Consider the following 27,090-nt stretch of genomic DNA (forward strand, 5'->3'; position numbering starts at 1 on the left):
CAGATTCAGGTAGATCATTTGTAAGATACCATCAGTAATCAATGTATGCAACAAAGTTGCACATAGCTATTAAGAAGTCATTTTTGATATGCATTACAAGCATGTACCCAAATAACCAAAGGACTACAATTCAAAATTTCTAGAGCAAATGCAATTAATGGCTTTCAACTTATAGTTAAAGGCTTACAACAGATTTTAATACTTTAAATCATTAAAGATTGGTTGACTTCAAAGTATGTTTGAAAGTATGTAAATATGTAATATGAATGGGTAAGAAACAAAAGATAATTATGGCAATGTCAACTTTTTAATCCAAAAATTAAAAAGCAAATACATTTCACATATGAGAGTAAATGGGTTTTTTCCTTTATTCAAGTAAACATTCTGATTATAATACATGATAATGGACAACCCATGTGACAAAGTATGGTAGACTACAGTTTGGTGTAGCTTCCTTGTTTCTAGGATGATTTTCCAGGTGATTCTTCAGGATCTGACATCGATGCCCAACAAAGGCTTTCCAATGGCAATGCATGAGTTCTAGAGAACCGCCTCTATCTTTCTTCAGATGCTGAGTGCCATTTTCTCCCACCCATTTTATCCTCCATTACTTATATAAAACCCCACTCTAAAATTCAACCTATGTTATAAAATTAACAAAATAAAAATTAGTATATGTTTTCCCACAAGGATAAAATTAAGTCAGACTCAACTTAATCTTTCTTTTTCTTTATCTTTGGAAGGATTTACATAATCTCTAAAGAGTCAGATATATGACACAAAAAATGCAAAGAACCTTATTATTGGTATACATAATATGTTGGGAATTGCTAACATATTCCAAAGCTTAACTTTCCTGGGATATCAATCCTTCAGCAGATACTATAGTTTACAAACAGAAGGTTGTGTTTTAATAAGTGAAAATACAGTACCTGATTTTATATAAAGTAACTGTGAGATCTTTTCTCACTAGTAAAGTGCTTAATTAAGAAATTCTTCCACAACATAATTTAACTTGTCAAAGGCACAAAAAGTCTTTGTCTCTCTCTCTCTAAGCATTAGTCTTTAAAATTATAGTATTACTCATTTTGATTTTATTTAATTGAAAATCTTTACTGTTTTTTTCTCTCAGTAATAAAAAAAACTGCTTTGAGTAAAACATTTTTTATTTTCAAAACTTGGCCATGAACGTACATACAACACTAAATTAGATCCCTTCACGAGCTGTCTGTATGCCATGAAGCACTTATGACAAAAACATATGCAAGCTTTAGGGTAAAAGTTAACAAGGAATCAGAATATCTCCCCCAAAAAGGGGGACAGGGAATCATTAAATTAAAAATCGTTAGCTTTCATTTTATAAAAAATAGTTTGAATAATCTTCTTATAAATCTGTAATGCTTACAAAGGCAGGAAATACATTTAAAATAGTCTTTTTAACAGATTCATTAGTACAATGTGGTTATGGTCAGAAAAATAACAACTAAAATGGCATTTCAGTAGTCTGCATTCTCTTCTCAGCAAATTCCACATAGAATTTAACCAATTTGCAATTCAAAATAAAATTTAGTTGTCAACAGGGTCAGACTGGCTGTAATTAGTACCTGAATATCAAACTCTGTTCCATTTCATATATTGTACCAGAATTTTAAATACAGCTCAATGATAAGTACTGATAACAATACTTGACTGGATGGTTACCACCCATGACTACTGCACTGCAGGTTAAAACACACTTTGGTCAGTAAATTAAAAAGATATAAATCAAATAACAAGGCCAGAAAACTTGTTTTAGAACCAATTTCCTGACCTTAAGTAAACTTCAAATACATTGACAAGGCAAGGAAAATATAATCAACTATACAGAGAGTCTATTTTTTAATCATTTGGCATTTTATATTAATAATTTCCTTGTTTAAAATTTTATTTTATACTCCCATGCACTGATTATCATAACTGTCTGAATTAAAATAAAATTACAGTTACCTTCCTAGAATGTCCAGTAGTGAATGCAAATTAATTGCTTCTTTTGCACTTCCATGAAGATGGTCCTTCATCCTGTAATTTTTTCAATTTTGGACCAAGAAAGAACCACCAACCAAATCCAATAAAAACACAAATGATGGATTCTACATAATAACCATCTAGCGCCGTAACACATGAGCCACCAAGCTTTTTGCAAAGCTGTAAAAGTAAAATTATAATAAATATTTCACAATTTCAAAATGGAAGTATTCAGCAAGTTAGATGTTTCTACTTTGTAGTTAAGGGATTAATAAAAAAATCCAAAAATACTTTTGAAAGTTATTTTTATTTTTTATTTTTATTTTATTTATTTATTTTTTATTATTATCATTTTAAGTAATCCAGGATGGATCTTGAACTCATAACACAGGGACCAAGAGATCAAGTGTCATAAGGGTCTACCCACTGAGCCAACCAGGATCCCTTCAAAAATGTATTTTTGTTAAATAATTTCAACATTTCATTCACTTCAAATGGTGAAATAGGCTAATATACCTTAATTTCTCTAATGCTACTAAGAGGATTAAAAACATTTTCAGCTTTTATAAACAATACTCATATTCCATTTTGAAGATAAAGCTTTTCATATTTGGGAAATGTGAAGAAAATTTCCAATGAATCTACCCTAGAAGTGGGCTAATGTTAATCTGAAATAATTTAACAATAGTTGTGCTAACCATTCAGGTCTGGCTATAACTGTTATCTAAATAGTCAATGGAGTTTCCCTTTTTCTATCATTATAATATTCAGCTGTTAATTATGCACTCATTAAGTGCTTATTGTATAGAATCCCCAAGGTAAAGGGGAGAGAGACTATTCCTCCCTTGCTGAGAAGCGCCTTCAAATGAGCTACTCTTACTGAGCGTTATAAGCTCAGTTCTGACAGGAAAAAAAAAATGCAGAGATCTCTACACTAGAAACTAAGGACACCTGGGTGCTCAGTTGGTTAAGCATCTGCCTTTGGCTCAGGTCATGATCCGGGGGTCCTGGGATTGAGCTCCACATTGGGCTCCCTGCTCAGCAGGCAGCCTGCTTCTCCCTCTCCTGTTCCCCCTGCTTGTGCTCTCTTTCTCTTTCTCTGTCAAATAAATAAATAAAATCTAACAAAAAAACACACAAAAAAAGAATGAAAGAAACTATAGACAGGTATGATTTTTCAAAAAAATACAGTACTTCTAGAGGTAAATAAGAATATTAATATCTTTCTTTTTTTTAAAAGAAATTTCCAGGGATGCCTGGGTGGCTCAGTTGGTTGGACGACTGCCTTCGGCTCAGGTCATGATCCTGGAGTCCCCGGATTGAGTCCCACATCGGGCTCCCAGCTCCATGGGGAGTCTGCTTCTCCCTCTGACCTTCTCCTCACTCATGCTACCTCTCACTGTCTCTCTCTCAGATAAATAAATAAAATCTTTAAAATAAATAAATAAATAAATAAATAAAGTAATTTCCATACCCAATGTGGGTCTTTTTTGTTTTGTTTTGTTTAGATTTTATTTATTCAACAGAGAGAGATCATAAGTAGGCAGAGAGGCAGGCAGAGAGAGAGAGAGAGAGGAGGAAGAAGGCTCCCCGCCAAGCAGAGAGCCTGATGTGGAACTCGATCCCAGGACCCTGAGATCATGACCTGAGCTGAAGGCAGAGGCTTAATCCACTGAGCCACCCAGGCAACCCCCAATGTGGGTCTTAAACTTACAACCCCAAGATCAAGAGTGGCATGCTCCACAGACTGAGCCAACCGGGTTCCCCTGAAAATTAGCATCTTTTATTTAAAGATTTCATTTATTTAGTTGACAGAGAGAGCGAGCATAAGCAGGGGAGCAGCAGAGGGAGAGGGAGAAGCAGGATCCCTGCAGAGCAGGGGGAACGTGATGTGGGACTCGATCTCAGGATCCTGGAATCATGACCGGAGCCAAAGGCAGTTGCTTAATCAACTGAGCCACCCAGGCACACCATCCATTTTTTATTTTTTTTAATTTTATTTATTTATTTGTTAGAAAGTGCACAAAGCTGGGGCGGCAGCATATAGGGCAGGCAGAGCAGGCAGAGGAGGCAGAGGGAGAAACAGGCTCCCCACTAAGAAAGGAGCCCGAGGCGAGACTCAATCCCAGGACCCTGGGATCATGACCAGATCTGAAGGCAGAAGCTCAACCAACTGAGCCAACCAGGCATCCCTGAAAATTGATATCTTAATGTTATCTAAATTTATGTTATCTAAAATTACAAAATTATTGCTTAATGTTATCTAAAATTACAACATACTGGGGTGCCTGGGTGGCTCAGTTGGTTGGGCACTGCCTTCGACTCGGGTCAAGATCCCAGAATCCAGGGATCGAGCCCCTCAGCGGGCTCCCTCCTCTGCTTCTCCCTTTGCCCCTCACCTGACTCCTGCTCTCTGTCCCAAATATATAGGTGGAAACTTTAAAAAAATATAAATAAATAAATAAAAATAATATCACAACATACTTACCTCAACAGCATCAGGTGTTCGACAATTCTGGTTTGATGCTCCTACACATTCTTTCACTGTGAGGGGATCTACTAGCCAAAGAGCTACTGTAGAAGGCCAGTTTCCTCCCAGATTGGACACAGTATTTAAAAGGGTCATATATGTTCCTCCAATAAGTGGATCACTAACCTTCGCATTGAAAGCCATTATGGAAACATACATGCTGTACAATGTAACCTACAAGGAAAATGTCAAACATCTTTAGCAAAATTAGACTTTATAAAAAAAAGAATCTGAGTTAAGAACATCAAATTCAGGGGCGCCTGACTGGCTCAGTGGGTTAATGCCTCTGCCTTTGGCTCGGGTCATGATCCCAGCATCCTGGGATCGAGCCCCGCATTGGGCTCTCTGCTCAGCGGGGAGCCTGCTTCCCTTTCTCTCTCTGCCTGCCTCTCTGCCTACTTGTGATCTCTGTCTGTCAAATAAATAAATAAAATCTTTTAAAAAACCCCATCAAATTCATAAATCTGAAAATTAATTTTTATTACCCTTATTAAACTCGAGTCAACAAAGATATATTGAGCACCTACTATAAGCCAGATGAGATCATGGCAATAAAAAAATGAATAAGACACAGTCTTTCTGTGCCCTTGAAGAATTTATTCTAGGCTGGGAAAATAAGGAATAAATAATTATGATGAAATGCAGTAAGTACTGTAAATAGAAGTACACACATTATATTACTGGGACCTAAACTATGAGAGATTAATTCTACATTAAGTAGTCAAGGAAAGCTCAATAGAGAAAATAACAAACAGGGTGGCATCAAAGGACGCATCAGCAATTAGTAAAACCCCATATTTGTACTGTTCCTAAATATATCCTGTGTGTGTATATATAAGTATATATGTGAATGAATATATATGTATTTTTTCCTTTACATATATAGAAGAATGATAACATTTCAAAATTTATGAGACAAACTGAACAGAAAAATCTCCTTAAAAGGCAAAAAGTACTTAAGAGGCAAGAATTAACCCTCCATTCAGAAACAGAGAAACAAACTCTGTCTCCAAAATAGCTTTCCTTTGAATACTGTTCCATAGGGCGTTCACAGAAAAAGGTATTCCACAGTCAAGAAAGAATGAGAAACACTAAATTACATAAAAAAATCAACAGGTCCCTTTCACTGTAGGCCTCTGAAAGGCTTTAGGATATAAACTCTCCCTAAGGACAGGGATTCTGATATGATTTATTATTATATTTTACCACTTAGAATGGTTTCTGGCATAGAATAGGTTTCTAATTAATATTTATTGATGATTAAGATGCTACATAAAGAGGGGTTATGTCAGGTATCATTTCTCAAATTTACTTGACCTTGTACAGTTTTTCCCAGAAAGCATCTGGCTGTCTGAGCATCACTGGCTACATTTTAGAAAATTTTCTAATCAAATCCAAAGCCAAACAAATGATTTTTGGACTACTACACTGTAGTTTTCCTTTACTTACACAGATAGTGAAACATTTATTAAGTTAAAGCACTCCTTTAAATATACATTTAGTTGGACAGATCCATTATGGAGTTCTCCCAAATGATACAACTACATGTAAAAAATTATTGAGATTACTTGGTAGCCACACTTTTAGGTTTCCATTAAAAACAAGTGAGGAGGGGCCCCTGGGTGGTCCAGCGGGTTAAAGCCTCTGCCTTCGGCCCAGGTCATGATCCCAGGGTCCTGGGATCGAGCCCCGCATCGGGCTCTCTGCTCAGTGCAGAGCCTGCTTCTCTCTCTCTCTCTCTCTCTCTGCCTGCCTCTCTGCCTACTTGTGTTCTCTGTCAAATAAATAAAATCTTTAAAAAAAAAAAAAACCAAGTGAGAAGTTTGTAATTATAATTTTCAGAGTTTAAACTAGGTTCCATAGAAAAGTGATTCTTAAATACACATTTGTAATAACAGCACTCAAGTCCCAAAGTTTACTGCTGGGCGTCTACAGCTTACTTGAACCACCTGCTCCCAGAACACAACCCCATTCTGCAACAGCTTAGGTGAGGTTAGGGATTACAAACATAGCTAATAAAGAAGAAGAAAGCAGATTAACACAGAACTTTCAAAATCACAAAAAGTAAGCCTTAACTCGCAGTACAGAATCTAAACGAAAAACCTGGGTTCTGTCACACAGTAGCCATCATTATTTCTCAAGACTTTCAGAAAGAAAAGGCATCTGGAATAGAAGAAATAAAGAACCCAAGTCTAGGGATGGGCTGAGGAATACTTAGGAAGGGTATAATTACTAGCTTTGGAATTAATTCTGTAATATAACAAATACTGGTTGAATGAACAAAATAAATGAAGAAACTCTCCACAAATAGAGTTCAAAAAATCAAAAGCTACAATTTAAGGTTCACTGTCAAAAAATCTCTTCAGGGGCGCCTGGGTGGCTCAGTGGGTTAAAGCCTCTGCCTTCAGTTCAGGTCATGATCCCAGGATCCTGGGATCGAGCCCCACATCAGGCTCTCTGCTCAGCAGGGAGCCTGCTTCCTCCTCTCTCTCTCTCTGCCTGCCTCTCTGTCTACTTGTGATCTTTGTCTGTCAAATGAATAAATAAAATCTTTAAAAAAAAAAAAAATCTCTTCAATGTTAGACTCATGCTTAAGTCTTAAAATTTATTATCATTATTTGAAGGCCACTGCAGAAAAATGTCTTCTTTATCTTCCAAAAACAGTTCACTTCTGAGAAAACCACAGCAAGCTTACCTGATGTAACGCATAACTCAGCAGCACTATAATATAGTAATATATAGGGAATCCTCCTTGATGTTCTACTTTGGGAGTCCACCAAACCAGCAGAGCATATTCTAATCCAAGCAATAATCTATAGAAAAAGAAGAAACCTGGAGTTGACTTCCATTTTAGGTTAAAAAATAACAACAAAAACAGAAATCTGTATGCCTACTATGTGAAAGTAGCCTATTATTTAAAAATTGTTAGGAGGTTAGAAAGAGATAAAAGTGCATATAAATGATACTGAAGTTAAAGATGCTTTCCAGGGGTGCCTGGGTGGCTCACTGGGTTAAAGCCTCTACCTTTGGCTCAGGTCATGATCCCAGGGTCCTGGGATCAAGCCCCACATCGGGCTCTCTGCTCGGCAGGGAGCCTGCTTCCTCCTCTCTCTCTGCCTGCCTCTCTGCCTACTTCTGATCTCTGTCTTCCAAATAAATAAATAAATAAATCTTAAAAAAAAAAAAGATGCTTTCTAAGTCTTTTTCCATATATACTTAACACAGTTATTAGTGATACTGATGAATGCTCCTCATTTAACTTTTCTTATTTAGTAAGGTTTTATTTCATTTTTACCTGTAGGGCATGGCTTTGTAAAATACGTTTAGTGGCTGGGGACCTGCAGTGTATTTGCTGATAATCAGAGGCAATATTATCTGCAAAGGAACCATTGGAACTGCCAATAAGGCTAAATGTTCTTTGGGTACTCCTTCTTCTACCAATTTCAGTCCTGTTACTGCATCTGCTGCTGAAAAACCAATCTGCAATATAAAAACAAAAAAATACTTTCATTTGTGATTTACAAAATATCTTCCCCAAGCATATGTAAGTTCTTCAAGAACCTCAATCTCATTATTGATTTACAGCAGTTACAAGTAAATATATTATTCTATCTGGTACAAAAATCAAGTTACAGAAGACATACTTTATCCTATGGTCTACTGACAATATTCAGTGAAAACAACTGAAAATTCAGCACTTTTAGGAACCGCAGATGGTAACACAACTAATTTCCATTTCAAAAAGTTCAATCTCTTACAATAAACAGTATTCAAATCCCAACTTATTGATTAATATGTTTTAAGCTTTAAAGAGTCTTTAATTGACTCCAAATAAAATCTGGTTAAAATGAAGCATCACTGCCACATATACACATTTTTAATGATTTCTGACTGATCATAATATAATTTCTAAAAGTCATCTAACATTTCAAAAGTAATTTTGAGACAACATTCTACCTAAAGGGTTAAATAAAATGAAGGGGAAGATAAGCTATAGTTCAATTTTTAAAAATAAACAAAAAAGAGGATGCTCAAAGTAGTGAGTAAAATTTTGGGGTAAAAAAAAAAGTTTGGGGTGAAACAAGGTATTTAGAGAGTCTCAAAGTATCTCTCCATAAATTAGTTTTTAATTACAGAAAGAAAAATAATAACTTTATAATGGGTTAACAAAGTAATCAAAGTTAACAACAGTTAATGGGATAAAGGGACATGATAAGACTTTTCATAGAATTCCCCAAAGTCATCACTATATTACTTGGGTGATATTCCTGACATATTTGCATTACCTGACCCTAAACACGAAGGAACATCAGACAGACATAAATGGAAGGCCACTCCACAGAAAAATTTAGAACATCCAGGTCATGAAGGACAAAAAAAGGCTGATACCCACTAAATCCTATGTGTGATTCTGGACTGGATCCCTGACCAGGGAAGAGTAAAATTATAAAGATTGTTACTGGGACAACTGGTGAAATCTGGGTATAGACTGTGATGAGATAACAGTATTGTATCAATTTAAATTCCTTAATTTTTGAGTAGGTTGTAGCTTGGAATAGAAAACCCTTGTTCTTAGGAAATAAGTTATTTATGGATAAAGGAGCATAGTATGTACAGAATACTCTAATATTTCAGAAAAAATATGTAATAGAGCACAAATGTGCAGAATACAGAAAGTGGAACTAACTGTTAACAATTAGAGAATTTGAATAATGAAATATGGGAATTTTTTCAACTATCTAAGCAAATTTTCAGTGAGTGTGAAGCTTTATTAAAAAACATTCTTTAAAGAAATGGTGATAGTGTGTACTTTAACTTCTTGGAATGGAGCCAAAGGGCAAATTTCACCATAGAAAAACTAAAGGCCAAAGATATTTTACTTAAATACACAAAGGAATTCACTACATTTCACCCATTCTCTTTGTAAAAATTAGGTATACAAACTGACTTCAACATTTACTTTATCTTAAAAGTGCTACAGTAGGAGATTTCTATAGTACACATATCTAACAAAACACCCAGTATATATAAAAATTCTACAAATTGGAAAAAAAAAAAGAGGCAGCTCTAGATATTTAAATGTCCAATAACCATATGAAAAGATGCTCATCTGCTTTAGTCATCAGGGAAATGCAAATTATAACCATAAGGAGATGCCACTACATACCCATCAGAAAGGTTAAATTTAAAATCTTTAAAAAAAAAATAAATAAAATAAAAATGAAAGGGCAATATATGTCTTTGCAAGGCTGTGAAGCAACTGGAACTCTCTTACATTGTTGGAAGTAGGGAAAATGGAAACAACCACTCTGGAAAATTATGTGGCAGTACCAACAGCACTCCTTATGACCCAGCAATTCCATTCTGAGGTATTTACCCATCACAAATGTGCATCAATGTTCACCAAAAGTAAGGTACATGAATATTCATAGAAGTACTATTCATAATAGTCCAAAAGTAGAAAATTACTAAACACTTGTTGATAGAATGAATAAATTATAGCATATTAATACAGTGGAATAGTATAAGCAATGAGATGAATAAACTGTTGCTATAAATAATAATATGGGTAAATTATACAAATATAATGTTTAGTGAGATACAAGAGCCAGACATAAAAATGTCTCTATTTATTATAAATTTCCATTTATTATAAAACTCAAAAGCAGGGGCGCCTGGGTGGCTCAGTGGGTTAAAGCCTCTGCCTTCAGCTCAGGTCATGATCTCAGGGTCCTGGGATGGAGCCCCGCATTGGGCTCTCTGCTCAGCGTTGAGCCTGCTTCCTCCTTTCTCCCTCTCTGCCTGCCTCTCTGCCTAGTTGTGATCTCTGTAAAATAAATAAATAAAATCTTAAAAAAAAAACTACTCAAAAGCAGAAAAAACTAATTTATGACATTAAAAGTCAGGAGAGATGTTACTTTTGGTGAAGTTTACTTTAAAAGGGAACATAAGGGCACCTGGGTAGCTGAGTTGGTTGAGCGACTGCCTTCGGCTCAGGTCATGATCCTGGACTTCAAGGATCCAGTCCCACATCGGGCTCCTAGCTCCCTGGGGAGTCTGCTTCTCCCTCTGACCTTCTCCTCTCTCATGCTCTCTCTCACTCATTCTCTCTCAAATAAATAAATAAAATCTTTAAAATAAATAAATAAATAAATAAAAGGGAATATAAGATTCTATATTCTGTAACTGAAGCACCTCCTTATACACTATCAACAGTGTAATTGTAATCTTTTACAAAGCAGTTTGGCAATCATATTCTCTGACCCACTAATTGCCTACTTAAGAATCTACCAAAAGGAAATACACAAAAATATTCACTAGTGCATTTTTATAATTAAAAAACATAAGCAAATATACAACAGAAAAATGAGTAAATTACAGCAAATCTATACACTGTAACAATTTAAATCGCTATTAAAGTATCTTTTCTTTTTTAAGTAAGCTCCATGGCCAGTGTGGGGCCCAACGTGGGACCTGAACTCAGGATCCTAAGATGGAGAACTAAAGTGAAATCAAGAGTTGGGCACCTAGCTGACTGAGCCACCCAGGTGCCCCTAAAAAGTATGTTTCCAAAAATTATTTAATGATAAGGAATATGGGGTAATAAAACCAAAAAATGAGATAAAAATTATATATAATATGATCCAATTCCACTTTTATTTACATGCATATCTGTATGTATATAAATACATAAAGAGTTCCAATTGCTTCACAGCCTTGCAAAGACATATATTGTCCTTTCAGATTTAACCTTTCTGGTGGGTGTATAGTGGCATTTCCTTATGGTTATAATTTGCATTTCCCTGATGACTAAAGCAGTTAAGCATCTTTTCATACAGTTATTGGACATTTAAATATCCAGAGCTGCCTCTTTTTTTTTTTTCCAATTTGTAGAATTTTTGTGTATCCTGGGTGTTTTGTTAGATATGTGTACTACAGATATCTCCTATTAATATTAATGTCTATTATAACTTATTAATTATATTTATATATATAAAGTGTGTATACACACACACACACACACTCTCACACACACATAACATGTACACACAGACACACACAGGAGAAAAAGAGGGCTGGAAGGAAATACACCAAAAGTGTTAGTAATGATTACCTCTAAATGATATAATTAGAGAATATTACTATCTTCCTTGAACCTTTCATTATGTTCTAAAGTTGAATCTTGAGTTCCTTAAGTTTAACCTTCCCAATGTTTCCTTAAAATTAACCCCCCTTATCATTAGGGGAAAAAATTCACATTTCAAAAACAATGAGGCTCCAATTTTTACTTCAGGGTTGTCAAAAGGTAACTGTAAAGTGTTTATAAAGATAGATACATAATATGAAACTCCTATAATGGACTAAGGTTTTAGGAATATTAATTCCAATACCAGCAATATCTTACTATAATTAAATATACATTTCCTCTAGCATAATATCTTTAAAATGTTTTTGGACTATAGAATTAGAACATCTTAAAATAGAAAACATAAAGAGTAAAATAAGAGCTACCAAAATCCCCATTTATTTACAGCATATTTCCTTTCAACATTTAAAAAAATAAGTCAACTCATTTTTAAACAGACTCCTATATTTCCAATTATAATACCTCTGACATTAAATGTACATTCATTATAACAGAAGGGAGCTGTTTTTTTTTCAAGGCATTCATTTTCATACCAAGCATTAATATCATTCATTAAATTCCACATTTATTAGAATTTCTCTTATTTACTTAATTCTTTTCAAGATTCCAAGATGTTTAGATTACTCTGAAATCAGATTTGGTATCATCACACCTTTTGAAACAAATTTAATAAACAGAAAGTACTGTTTTTTATTGTTACATACTAATAGTTGTGGAAAGGAACTTATGATATAAAAAGGCAATCGAAGTATTTCATGATATTGGTAATTATTACAGGGTGGTACATTTGCTTTATAATAAATCTCTTACCTTTGCAGTTAGAATCAGAAGGCAAAATGTTAGAACTGCTGGCATTTTTATAATTGCAAAAAGCAACTTGTAAGTATCAGTGATTCCTTGGGTTTCTTCTTTTCCTACTGATACTTCTTTGTTTTCTTTTTTCAGAAGGGCAACTAGAGTTGTTGTTATCAAAAATACAGTTCCCCAGAAAAAAAGGAAATCTGAAATTAAAAATGTTAACATCTATAACTAACTTTTGAAATGACATTATCTGCATTGATACCAAATTTTGTATATATAACTTTTCTTCCACTAATCTGTTAAAAGATCAAATAATGTTCAAGGGAATATACTGAGCATACTAGATGAACAAGACAGTCCTGCCTCTGTTAAACATATACTACATAGACAGGGATACTTAACAAGGAAAAAGAAAAGGAATACAGACATTTGTGGGGTGAATGAAACAAGTCTGTTGTGTCATTTTCTTCAAGGAAAGTGCTAGGGATGACCAATGATTTTCATATCCCATCAGATCTATCAGTCATACTTCTTTTTTTAAAAATTTTGTTTATGTAATGTCTATACCCTATCCATCTATTTATTTATTTACTTATATGTGTAATCTCTACACCCAATGTAGGACTCAAACTCACAACCCTCCGCTCTTCTCCATCAGTGATACTTAAGCATATAAGCCATTTCAGTAACTTAAACAGATGCTCATTTATATTAGATCTTCCAACTTTTATTTTTAAAACTTTTTAATGTTTCTAATCTGTTTAGAATAGCCCTCAATAGGGGCACCTGGATGGCTCAGTCGTTAGGTGTCTGCCTTCTGCTCGGGTCATGATCCTGGGATCCTGGGATTGAGCCCCTCATTGGGGTCCCTGCTAAGCGGGGAGCCTGCTTCTCCCTCTCCTTCTCACTCTGCTTGTGCTCCCTCTCTCGCTGTGTCTCTCTCTGTCAACTAAATAAATAAAACCTTTAAAAAAAAAGAAAAAGAATAGGCTTCAATAGTGTGACACAGAAGGAATTTCCTCATACTTGTACATGCACAATGGGGACACATGAAGAGTACTGTTTGGGTTGTTTCAGTGAAAGAGAGCTTGGCCATTAGCCACTTTTTTGAACAAATCAAGCAGAGGGAGTGAATAATGTTAGAATTTGTGCAATAATTAAAAGTGATAGTAGTATTAGAGGCACCATTTATTGAGTGGGTATATTTCCTTTACTACAACGATCCAATAGATTAGGTTAACTAAGCCCCAATTTACAGATAAAGAAATAGGCTTAGGTTACATTACCTGAAGCTACATTCTAAGTCAGTGGTAAAACTGTGATTTCAACCATTTACAACTACTTTCAAAACCTGTATCTCCTTAACCACCCTAAGAATTGCATCTTTGTTTGCCACTACAAAGCTTATTGGATAACCCTGTCTTAGTTTCTTCATCTGTAAAATAAGAGGACTTGGCTAGAAAATCCCAGATGCTTGCTAGTTCTAACATTCTAGAACTCTAGTCAGTTTTACATTTGTTTACTTTTCATTCTGATGCTCATATAGCATGACTAACTGTTCATGGAGCCTATTCACCTTTTTTCAAAAACAAGGAGAGCAAGCACTCTATACTCAGGGTTTTTCCTATTTAATGTCTTGCTCTGTTGCTGTGCTAACTGCAAGCTTACCACTGTGTTTACTACAACTTAAACCTCACTTATGATGGAGTCAAATGGAATTGTTTAGACCAATTACTTTAGACCACCTTACTATTTTTTTTTTTTTTAGATTTTATTTTTAAGCAATCTCTATACCCAACATGGGGCTTGAACTTACAACCCCAAGATCAAGAGTTCCTTGCTCTACCAAATAAGCCAGCCAGATGCCCCTCAACCCACTGTTTAAATGCTTCCTTTTTTGCGTTATCTCATTGGATTTTCATAGCAAACATGTGAGACAGGTATTACTAAGCAGTTAGACATAAGGAAAAGAAGCTCATAATATTTAAATCTTTGCCAAAGGTCAAATAATTAGAGGCAGAATTTAAACCTAAATCTTCTAAATTTGGGTTTCATATTCTTTCCATTATTTTATACTGCCTATATAATGATTATTTTAATGTTGAAGACTCTACTAGAATTGGCTAATTATTTAGTCTCCACAAGCCTAACCAAAACAAAGGCTCTGCTATTCAAATTATGCAAATTAAAGAAGCTCAAAGTCTTCAAATATATATGGGCTCCTCACTCAGCAGGGACAGTGGTCTGCTTCTCCCTCTGACCTTCCCCCTCTCATGCTCACTCTCATTCTCTCTCTCTCTCAGATAAATAAATAACATCTTTTAAAAAATATAGAAACGTGTTCTGGAGTGAATTCTCCACCATAAGAAATCTATAATTAATTTTATTTTTTATTTTTTTAAAAGATTTTATTTATTTGATAGACAGAGATCACAAGTAGGCAGAGAGGCAGGCAGCAAGAGGGGGAAGCAGGCTCCCTGCTGAGCAGAGAGCCGGATGCGGAGCTAGATCCCAGGACCCTGGGATCATGACCTGAGCCAAAGGTAGAGGCTTAACCCATTGAGCCACCCAGGCATCCCTATTTTTATTTTTTAAATTAATTTTAGTTACAAAAAGAAAAATATGAAACATTCTTAAACACAAAGATATCCATTTAAAAAAATGCAGCCATATATACAAAAGTCTTATGCTTAAGGTTCATCAAAATAACATAATTTCTAGTTTATGTTAATGTTGTGTTTTATAATCTGGTTCAAAAGGAATGAACAACAATTTAAGATTATTCTTTTAAGTGAGGCTACTTTTTGTTATTTTTGCGTTCTTAATTCTGCGAATGTGACAAATAATGGCTTGTTTACAGTATTTCATCTACAATACTATTCTCATTCAGAAATTTTTTATTCACCATTTGGTTTAAATTAGCAATTTAAGAAATCCTGAGGGGGACCTGGGTGGCTCAATCAGTTAAGAGTCTGACTCCTGATCTCAGCTTAGTCTTAATTTCAGGGTTTTGAGTTTAAGCCCTGTGTTGGGTTCCCACTGGGCATAGAGTCTACTATAAAAAAAAGAAACAAACAAACAAACAAACACTGGAAAAAAAAAAGAACTATGCTACTTCCACTGTCACTAGAAATTTCAATTAATAGTCTCTAATTAAATGTGGATTAAAATTTTTTAATTTAATTTTAAGTTACATGCTACTTCAAGAGTTCCAGTTCACTAAGCAAAATATTTTTAAGTTTGCTTAGTATATTCTCCCAATTTTCATGAACAGAATCTTCACCTAGAATCTAAACTTCAATACCAGGAGAAAAACATAAGAACAAGTTAAACAGATTTCAATGCTGTTTGCAGGTAAGATTATTTCTAATTTCTTTGTGCTCTTTGGATAAAGTAACAGTACACATAAAAAGAAGGTGTTGACAATGCATCACTTCAGAGCTCTCATTCAAAGGCTTTCCCAACAGCCCACACAGAGAGAAGAATGAAGTTAATAGCTCAGAAAAAGAGACTTGACTACTGCCAGAAAATATATTAATAGGTTTTCTGAACACAATTACCAAAAACGGTAATAATCACTAGACTGCTAGTTATTATTAACACTGCTTTGATGCTAGAGAATGTCCATAGACTGATATACCAACCATTGTAAAGATAGTTACCAAAAATGATCTAAGTATTTCACTACTAACATTTTAGTTAATTTTGATTTATGTGTTTCATCTGTAAAAGCAGTATGATGTGTGTGTATGTGTGTGTGTGTATTAAGATGTCAAAGCTGATGTGCAAGTTTCATATACATGATTTTTAGGCAAAGACCATAAGTCAAACTAAGTATTCATAAGTGGCTACTAGATCTTATCTAGTACTTCCATGAATGCAAAATTTAAAAGCATGTGCCAATTCACCTAACCAAGAAGAATATAATAGCTAGCACCTGAGTGCCTATTATGTCAAAGTGAAACAGAAACACAGGACAGTGCACTAAATCTCACTCTCCAAGTATTATTATTTCACTTTATACACAGTAAAACAGTATTACAGTTCACAAAGTGCCAGAGGTGGGTCTAAACTCAGATCTGATCCTAAAGCAATAATGTTTTCCAATGTACTACCCAGATGCTCAGACAACACCTATCTATAGCAAGCAGGCTCTTTCCTATCAACCACATATGCCTGAGAAGATACCCATCTTAGCTCCAACCACAAAGTCTGGAACACAGATACTTCAGCATACTTGTACTCCCCTTCCCCACTTCCAGCTCCCCATACAGTAGTATGACAAAGGGTACACAAACCCATAGGATAAATAAACATGGTGCATCTTCTTAAAGAGTTCACTTTACTCGATAGTTTAGAGGGAAGCCTTGTTAATGAAAAAAATATATATACATAGAGGGAAGGCAAAATTTCCAAGAATTTTTAAAGATAAAACATCAGACTACAAAAAGCTTTCATGACTTTTAAGGCTTTGGACTATGTCCCCAGACCCTTTAATTAGGTATAGGTTCACTCTCTGCTACCACCATAAGAGACAGATTAGGAAGCACTGTCTGATATCCTTGACTCAGATCAAATTCTCTCTCCCTGGACCTCTCACACTACGGAAATTAACTTTAGTCCTTCAGAAGTCAGTGACAGGAAAGCAGACTTCCAGTTTGTTCTAAAAGTTAGGCCTTCCTTTCACCTTCTTGCTTTTCGCACAGCAATCTATTTCACAAGTTAAAGCAAGAAGGGACTTTAGACACCCATCATCCAGTCCTACACTCTCACTTTCACAGTGGAGAAAACTGAAAGAGAAACAGTATGATTGGCCCTGGGTCACTGGCTGAGTCTTAAAAGAAATAGACTTTTCTGTGCCACAAATCTCTCTAGAAGCATTTACTCAAAATACCCATGCTGTTGTACAGCCCTCACAGAAAATGCTATTTAACTATATAATATATATAGTCATCTCTGATTTGGGGATTAGGATGTTAAAAGATAGCATATAATGCAAAAATCAAGTAAATATAAAGCGAATTTTGAAACCTTCCTAATCTCTTATTTTTCCTAACCCCTTAGGAAGATAAAGCTATGTTTGAGATCACATACCTTTTCTTTTCTTTCTTTCTTTTTTTAAGATTTTATGTATTTATCTGACAGAGAGAAAGACAGCAAGAGAGGGAATACAAAAAGGAGGAGTGGGAGAGGGAGAAGTAGGCTTCCCATTGAGCTGGGAGCCCAATGCAGGCTCGATCCCTGGACCCTGGGATCATGACCTGAGCTGAAGGCAGATACTTAACGATTGAGTCACCCAGGCATCCTGAGATCACATACCTTTTCATTAACTCCAACAATGTTAGGTTTTCCTCTGGAGTAGAAGAGATTGTTTCTTCAATCAAGGACTGGATTAAGCAGCTATCTTACTATTAAGGACCATCTTGTCTGAAAATTTGGGCTCAAATTCTGCCCAAAATGCAAGGCTGAGAAATCAATAGATTTAGTGTTCCCATCTTATGCTAACACTGCGCCTCCATCACTGGGTAAAAGTAAATCACTCTTTAATTTTTTAAAATATGTTCTGGCCAGGCACAAAATCCTAAAATGGATTTTAATTAAAATATTAAACATATATCATATATCTCTACTCTGATGCTATGATAGGTTCTTGCATTCAGCTTTTGTATAACTATATCCTGACACCCCTAAAATCATTTTTTGTGAGCTGAATTTAGACTTTTATAAAACAGCAGACAAACGTTCCAAACCAGCCCATGAAGATGAAGAATACATCAGAAGAGTTAACATGAAAAATGATGGTAACATCAAATGCTGACAAGGATGCAGAGAAAAATCAATCTTTTATATATTTCTGATAGGAAGATAAAATGGTATTTCCATTCCATTTTGGAGAAAAGGTTGGCAGTTCCTTTTAAAACTAAAAATGGACTTACCAGAAACCAGCCTTTGTACACTCAGGCATTCATCTCAGAGAAATGAAGACTTATTTTCACATTAAATAGCCCAAAACTGGAAACTACTCAGATTCCCTCCAATGGAAGGGTGATGAAATAAACCATGGTATGTCTAAGAAGTGGAATACTTCTCAGCAATAAAAAGCAACAAATCATTGACAGATGCAACCTGGGTGAACCTCAAAGAAATTATGCTAACTGAAAAGAGCTAATCTCCAAAAGATACTTACTGCATGATTTCATTCCTGTAACATTTCTGAAAAAACATAATTATAAAGATGGCAAACAGATCAGTAGCTCCCAGCAGTTAGGGATGGAGGAAGTGGGTATAGCTATAAACAGGCAACAAAAAAAGTAGTCTTGTGGTGATGATACAGTTCAGTATCATCATTGTGATAATGGTGATTATACAAGGCTACACATGTGATGAAATTACATAGAGTTACTCACATGCACACACACATACAAATATAAATGAGTACCTGTAATAATTTGGTGAAATCTAAATAACTGTATGAATGGTACCCACGTCAATTTCTTGGTTTTGAGATTATACTATACTTATGTAAGAGGTTAACAGTGGAGGAGCCTGGGGAAGGGTGTGTGGGATTTCACTCAACATTTCTCTGCCCTACTGTGAATCCATAATTATTTTAAAATAATAAGTTAAAAAAAATGGGAAATTTAAGAATGCAAAGGTTCTTTTTTTTTTTTTTAAAGAATACAAAAATTCTAGGGGCACCTGGGTGGCTCAGTGGGTTAAAGCCTCTGCCTTCGGCTCAGGTCATGATCCCAGGGTCCTGGGATCGAGCCCCGCATCAGGCTCTCTGCACGGCAGGGAGCCTGCTTCCTCCTCTCTCTCTCTGTTTGCCTCTCTGCCTACTTGTGATCTCGGTCTGTCAAATAAATAAATAAAAATCTTAAAACAAAACACAAAAATTCTAAAACTGTGTGAGTAAGAAATGTAGGTCTCAAATGTAAGATAATATAAAGCAACCGAAAAAGATAGAAATCTTTAGGTATTTTTGAAATCACCTATTCTGTAGCTTTAATTCATCACCACTGGACTTTGGCCAGCAAGGACTGTGATCAAAAGAGCGGAGAAAGAATGATTAAAAAAAAAAAAATTCTTAGATAACACCAAAGCAAGGAATAGAAATGGGGACGAGAATAACATCTTGCTTTTTTATGTATACCCCATCCATAAAAATGTTATAGCATGCACAGTCATATATAAATTATATACTTGTGACCACCTATACTAATACAGTATATACAATGTAAAATATAAACCCAAATTTATAAATATGAAGTAATTTTTTTAAAAGAATGAAATTAAGGAACAGATATGGGGCACATAGCTCGCTCAGTCAGTAGAGCCTATGACTCTTCATCTCAGGGTTGTCAGTTTGGATCCTACACTGGGTGTAGAAATTACTTAAAAACAGATTCTAGGGGCTCCTGGGTGGCTCAGTGGGTTAAGCCGTTGCCTTCGGCTCAGGTCATGATCTCAGGGTTCTGGGATCGAGTCCTGCATCGAGCTCTCTGCTCGGCAGGGAGCCTGCTTCCCTCTCTCTCTCTCTGCCTGCCTCTCCGTCTGCTTGTGATTTCTCTCTCTAAAAAAAAAAAAAAAAAAAAAAAAACACCACACAGATTCTAGGGGCGCCTGGGTGGCTCAGTGGGTTAAGGCCTCTGCCTTCGGCTTGGGTCATGATCCCAGGGTCCTGGGATCGAGCTCCGTATCGGGCTCTCTGCTGAGCAGGGAGCCTGCTTCCTCCTCCCTCTCTCTCTGCCTGCCTCTCTGCCTACTTGTGATCTCTATGTGTCAAATAAAATAAATAAAATAAAATAAAACAAAAACAAAAACAAAAAAACAGATTCTATAAAAAAATATAAAGAACATGTATAAAATGCCAGATTTATCTAAGTTTGTGTCTTTAAAAAATAGATATAATCAGAGTTTTATATTCTTTATTTCTAATTTTCTAGGAACAGAACAACTCCTTTTATGAGCTAAGTCTATTTTGCTTTCTCAAATTAGTTTTCAGGAAGACTATAAATGAAAAGTAGGAGACTGCTTTTAATTAGAGGGGTTCTATGATTCTATCATTCATAAATGTATAATAAAGGCCAGTTTAATTGGTCTCTACATAAATTTCAATAAAAGCAGAAGTGAAATTCAGAGTAAAATATATGCCAAATAAAATCAAATAATTTTTTGGCTTAGAGTATATCTTATAAATTGACTTTTCCAAACAAAAGCAATCCCACAGTTCTTTACTGGACAAAGAAAGCACATAGTATAATTTCTCCTTTGCCTTGTTTTAAAAACAAAAAAGGCTTTAAGACCCTCTTTTTTGGCGTGTGGGCTCCAGTTTTTAATATCTAATCCTTCCTGAATCTACTAGGCCTAGTATTCCTCTACTTTTCTCACTTTACTACTAGGGTCCCAATATTTGAAAATAAGTTCTAGACAAATGTGTGTCTAGAGATGTAAGACCCACCAGATTTATGAACTTGTCCCATTCAAAGCAAAATGATAGCTAACTCTAAGGATTTTATATCACATACTTTGTATGATATTTACCCAGAGACTGGCTTTTAAGGCAATGGATTAGTTGTTGTTTTTTTTTTTTTTTATAAAGACTCCTAAAATTATTATACAGTAAAACTAAATTTATTTTGGTTTGTAGTTCTTTGAATTTTAACACATATATAAATTTCAAATCACCACCCCATAATCAAGATACAGAACAGTTCCATCACTTCCCAAAACTCCCTCATGCTATCATCCACTTAAACTCACCTTCTCCTCATCCAGTCTCTAGCAACTGCCCATCTGTTATCTACCTCTATAATTTTACCTTCTGAGAATGCAGGAAAATATTTTAAATCTAAATGTACACACTAAAGAATATTTTACAGCCTATTTAAAAATACCTGGTCTATCTAGAAATGGGTTAGTCCTGGCCATATTCTAAACAGCATTTCTGGTCATGCAAAAAATATATTGAGTCCTGCTTCATAAAGCATGACAAAGAAATTTGTCACTAAGTAAGAATTAATTGGTCCTGTTCTCTTCTGAGTTCTAAGAATACCTTACAAATACTGCATTAGGTATATGCATTGCCAGTTTAATTGGCTTTTCTTTCAACATCAGTTTTTTTCAAAATAGTTTCTTTTTGCCTGATTAACTCTTGTATGTTCATGCCTACCTCTGCAACAAACAAATTCTTAAGGTCTAATACGTTTAGCTCTCTTCTCCAGTATCAGACTAACCTGCCCCCAACCCAAATACCCCGCTCCTTACCCCATTCACTTCTATTCATTATTGTTATCACTGCTTCTAGAAGAGTAGGCCTCAATTACCAGTTCACAGATTAGATCTAAAGACGTATTTCATCTGAGTCTAATAATGTTTTTAAAATTACAAAAGCAACAAAAAAAGGAAGCTCCAGCTTCTCTTGAATACTGATAAGATTTGGCAATCCTAGGATCCTACCACCACAAGACACCCACTTTATTGAAAACTGAAGCTCCCCACCCTTAGACAGGCATGAGCTTTTCAAGTCATCACTGGCCCCTCCAAACCCTACAGTCCTCTACCAAATCATGAGATTCCTTTACATTGTTCATCTATCTACTCCAGCATTTTGGTTTGCCAAGTCCCATTATAAATTCCTTGGGAGCCGAAAATTCTCAAATGTTAACACCTATCACATGTCACTAAGTGAATAAATGCCACTGGTCACTTAAAAAACAAAACAAAAAAATTATTGTCATTTCTAGGCCATTGGGCATTCCAGAAGTGGGCTGATGTTTTTAGACATAAGCAGTTAAGAGTGCTACTTTTTTCTGGTAGAAAAGCCCAATCAGCACCAATTATATTTAGGTTTCAAGGTTTTCCCTAGTTTCCTACCAACTGTTAGAAAGATACTAGTAGGTCTTTTGTAAAATAAAGTGTGGATACTCTTTGCTTTATGCCATTTTAGCTTACAAGTTTTCTAAGAATGCTCTACATTCAGATAGTGGCGGGGGGAACCCTATATCTCTACCTCCAACTAGGCATTGGACCTCAGTTTCTTCACCTATAAGAATGAATTGAGATGGCTGGGGTGTTTGGGTGGCTCAGCTGGTTTGGCATCCGACTCTTGATTTAGCTTGTGTCATGATCTTGGGGTCATGGGATCAAGCCCCATGACAAGCTTCAGCCTCAGTGGGGAGTCTGTTTGAGATTCTCTCTCCCTCTCCCCCTCCCCTCAGCTTGTGTGTGCACACTCAAGATCTCTCTCTAAATAAATAAAATCTTTGAAAAAGAAAAGAATGAATTGAGATGGTAACTAGACTTACTGTGGTGACCACTTTGTATTATATACAAAAACTGAATTATGTTATATAACTGAAACTAATACTATTAAATACCAATGTTACCTCAATTAAAAAAATCAGCTCCCAAAAATACAAATCAGAATCTAAATTATTTAAAAAAAGAAGGAATATATTATCTTTCCAAGTGTTCTAATATCTGTGTTCTTCTGGGTTACTTTCATCACCTCTTGCAGCTCAAAAGGTTGTCTCTCTCTCTCTCTCTTTTTTTTTTTTAAGATTTATTTACTTGACACACAGAGATCACAAGTAGGCATAGAGGCAGGCAGAGAGAGAGGGGGAAACAGGCTCCCTGCTGAGCAGAGAGCCCAATGCGGGTCTTGATCCCAGGACCCTGAGATCACGACCTTAGCAGAAGGCAGAGGCTTAACCCACTGAGCCACCAGTGCCCCAAAAGGTTGTCTCTTTTTGCTCATAAGATCTCTGAATACCAAAGGGGGCAGGATAGAAAAAGCTCCCTTCTGAGTTCAGGACTGCCTTGGATCCCTAACGTACCAAAAAGCCAATCTCAGCATAATCAAGGTTTGGTTTCTAAGGGATTTTTCTCATCTTATCCTTCATGTTCTAAATTTATTATTTAGATTACTGCTTTCTAAATGGCAAAACTGTCTTTTCTCAGTATATTCCATTTCTATTTATCTGTAACTCAAAACAAACCGTTAATCAGAAAATATATATAACAGTTCTAAAATATGCCATAATTCATTTTTATAATTCACAATTAGTCTTACAATTTTCTTATTTTTCTAAACATCTGCCTCAGTGTTTGAGCTCTTCTTTTACTACCTAAGCAATTTTATTTCCTTCATGATTCCTTCTGTGCTCTTAAAATTCCTAAAAACTGCTGTTCTTTCCTTCCTTCCTTTCCTCTTTTCTCTTCTTCCTTTCTTTCTTTCTTTTTTGTTATAATGCTACTAAGTTCCAGAAAGATCAAGCTATAAATAAAATATCTACAATCATAAAGAAGAGAATGAAAACTCTTCAACTCTTAATTTACTAAAATGTCTAAACTAAAAGTCTACTAGACACTGAAAAAATTAAATAGTAAGCTATTTTTACAATTTTCTGGAAACAAAGTTCAAATTTCACAGAACAAACAGCTATTCAAAAGGACAAATCAGTGTAAATAAAAATCCAACATGGCACAATTCTGATCTTCCCATTGGGGAATTGTTGTGACTAAGAAAGGATATAATTAACATGGCGACTGAATGCATAATGGCATTCTATAGAATGATGTTTTATCAATCATTCTTGTACTTAGAGAAAGCTCTAATTTACCTAGTCAGTAATTTAGTTACCACAACCTCTTAAATCTTGACATCTGCTGTGAGGCTTTCCCATGTTAAATAATACATCATTTTATTAGTACTACCTGGTGACATCAATAGTCACAGTACAAAATGACAAGTTGCATAAAAAGCAGTAAGAGCTAATACAATGCATTCACAAAATATTTCCAGGCAGAGAATTATCCATAGAGCAGGAGTGGGGCCCCAGAACACTTTGAGACCAATCTGTTTAAAAGCAGTATCTCTCAACCATTTTCAGCCCCAAACCAATTAAGGAAATTATAATCATCATTTCTTCAGTAGCAGTAGCTCAACAGCAGTTTGAGGAGGTAGATAAGGGGGTCCCTTACAGGACATTTCAAGAGATGAGTAGTGCAGGTGTGAACCCTCCATCCTCCACACCACTGGAATATTATTATATAACCCTTATACTTCCCTCACCACACAGCTACCCCTGACATTTACCCTGTCTGGAATCCCCAAGCTAGTACTGGGAAGATGAGAGAAAGCTGAACTGCTTAGATTTCAAGAGAATCACTTAAATACATCATTATCAGAATAAAGAATTCTACCATATTCCTGATGTAGATTATTCTTGATATTGCTAATTTTCACTTTTGTTTCCAAATTGTTAGGAAAGCTTAAAAAAAAAAAAAAACCAACTCAGAAAACCTTCCAAGGACATATATTTTACTTATTCAAAAAAGGAGAAATTTTGCAGAACTTACACAAAATTGCTTACTGGATAAACTTCAAACTTCTTCTCATAGCAATTCAAGAAAATCTTACTAACTGGGTCACAACTTTTCTTTCATCACTGTTTTCCAAACCTGGTCCGCACAATTACTGCTTCAGGCACTCTGAACACAGTAGGTACTGTCCTGTACCTTTTTGTACTTTTCAGCTTCAGTGCACTTTCACCTGGCATTGTGCATTCTAGAATTCCACTTATTCAGTTCACGGAATTTTATAATTCAACAAGGTCAAATGTTATCTGCAGTATGAGGCCTGACTCTCACAAGCTAGCAACCCTGAGCTCCCCAAAAAATGTTCATTTCTCCTATTTCTTGAGGGTTGGACTCTGCTTTATTCATAGGAGGCCCTAAGAACTCTGTCATTCTGTCAACTCATTAATGCTGAATAAATTAACCCTATTCTATTCACCAGAAGGCTAGGAGAGGACTGTTGAGGCAGAAATGAACCAGAATTAGAAATATCAATCCAATAAAAGGAAAATGTAAACCACAGGAGTTGGGCTGGATACATGTCTTCACACTAGCCAGACTTCTAAAAAATGTGCATCTATGCATAAAGCAAGTGTCAACAGCTTCCTAGACTGGCGGTTTTGTTTGTCATCACACAACAGTGTTACTGGATGAGCTGTCTCTCCCTGCTCACTGCAGGGTACTCATCAATTATGACTGCTTTCCTGTACTCATTCTGGCTGAAGCTCATTTTAGAAGAAAACTTAACCTTGGATAATCTCCCACAAAAAAATTCCCAGCAAATTAAATTACGAGATTGCCTTCAACGCGTCACACACTCTGTCAACAGGATTCGTAAACGTAAAATAAACCTAACCGCATAATAGCTTAAATACACTACCTGAGAGAGTAACGATTCCCCTGGGTTGAGGCTGAAATCGCAAATATTTGTTACAAAAATCGGCAGATTCAAGGGCCAAAAACAAAACATTGCCCAAAAAATAGCCCGCTGTCTGGCCCACTGAATTGCAAGTAGAAGCATAACCCACGTTTTCCCGGGATAACATCGTTAACGCCCAGCCATCCACAGCGATGTCCTGAGTGGCGGCCAGGAATTCAAACAAAAAGAATGTCACAGTGAGAGCGACCACATCGGGCGTTCTGCCATCAGTGTTCCCGAGCAAACGGTCCACTTGAGTGGATAAATAGATCATGAACAGTCCCAGTATGTACTGTGTAGGGACAAGCCAAGATTTGCGACGACCGAAGTTCCTAAAGTAAACTGCATCAACCAGCGGGGCCCAGAGCAGTTTGAGGCTGAAAGGCCAAAAGACGAAACTGAAGAAAGCTTGATCTGTATAGCTAACGTTTTTGCTCTGCAAAATGAGTGGGATGCTTCCCGCCAGGCCCAGTGGAATGCCCTGAAGCACGTAAAGAAAAAGCAGCAGCAAAATGCTGCTTAATTCGGCCCGGCAGCTCCGTGGGGGTTTTGAGAAGTCACCAGTGCCGGTATCCCGCAGAAAAGCTTCTCTGTCCCCTTCCCCGCCCACCAATTCCTGATGACTGTCATCCCAGCCGCCTGGCGGCAGAGGGCCGCTCTTCATATCCAGAGAGTGGCTGAAATTCCCTGGTCGTCGTTGCCGACTGTTGTCCTTGTGGGAGATGGTGGGTGACATATCAGAGACGATGCAGAGCCCCGTCTGTGGGGTGCCGGGGCTGAGCGTCTTGGAGCGCCTAGTCCCAGGTCCAAGGCTATCGCTCTGGACCAGGGTCCCGATGGTTCAGGGAGGAGGAGGACAGGGCGAGGGGTGATAAGGGCACTTCTTACAGTGGCCCCGGGAGCTGAAGCCGGGAGTCAGTCCCCCGGCTGGAGGCCCAGGCGATGCCCAGGTAGATGCCCCTTGGACCAGCGTCAAGGAGCCTGAAGGAGCCCCCCGGGCAGCCGCGCCGGGCTCGGGGCTGGAGAAGAGGGCCGTGGTGCTACGATGGAAACGGGCCCTTGGCTGCGGCGAGACCGAACGGCCAGTCTCCCGACCCACCTCCTGTTCTCGCCGCCACCACTGCAGCAGACAGCACTTTCTCCACAGGACTCCAGAGAGACCAGATAACTTCCTGCCTCGCGCCTCAGGAAGTGGTCCTAGACACAAATGAGTCCTGTCCCCGCCTCCAGAGCGAGCCAATCAGGGCATGCTCCCGAGGCCGCCTTTGGAAACAACGCTAACTAGGAACCCGCAACTCCGGTGACCGGGACCTCATGGGAGAATTAATG

The 27,090-nt window shown here is 36.6% G+C and overlaps 1 protein-coding gene across 3 annotated transcripts; it reads right to left on the reverse strand.

Moving 5' to 3' along the window:
• Positions 1-344: 344 nt before the first annotated feature.
• Positions 345-26,970, reverse strand: SLC33A1 (solute carrier family 33 member 1). 3 transcript variants are annotated; one of them, XM_044251651.1, is made up of 7 exons: positions 25,723-26,962; positions 12,492-12,682; positions 7,830-8,014; positions 7,230-7,347; positions 4,493-4,708; positions 1,987-2,184; positions 345-640 (listed from the first exon to the last, which is right to left on the reverse strand). In XM_044251651.1, exons 1-6 carry the CDS (start codon positions 26,495-26,497, stop codon positions 2,017-2,019), a joined length of 1,653 nt encoding a protein of 550 aa, XP_044107586.1. In that variant the 5' UTR covers positions 26,498-26,962; the 3' UTR covers positions 345-640; positions 1,987-2,016. The 3 variants fall into 3 exon arrangements, with proteins under 3 accessions (XP_044107586.1, XP_044107585.1, XP_044107587.1); XM_044251650.1 differs by lacking the exon at positions 345-640 and having other exon boundaries at positions 1,149-2,184; XM_044251652.1 differs by lacking the exons at positions 345-640; positions 7,230-7,347; positions 12,492-12,682 and having other exon boundaries at positions 1,149-2,184; positions 25,723-26,970.
• Between the last annotated feature and the right edge of the window lie 120 nt (positions 26,971-27,090).

The sequence above is a fragment of the Neovison vison genome, chromosome 6 (genome assembly GCF_020171115.1).
Source record: "Neovison vison isolate M4711 chromosome 6, ASM_NN_V1, whole genome shotgun sequence".
Classification (NCBI taxonomy): Eukaryota; Metazoa; Chordata; class Mammalia; order Carnivora; family Mustelidae; genus Neogale; species Neogale vison.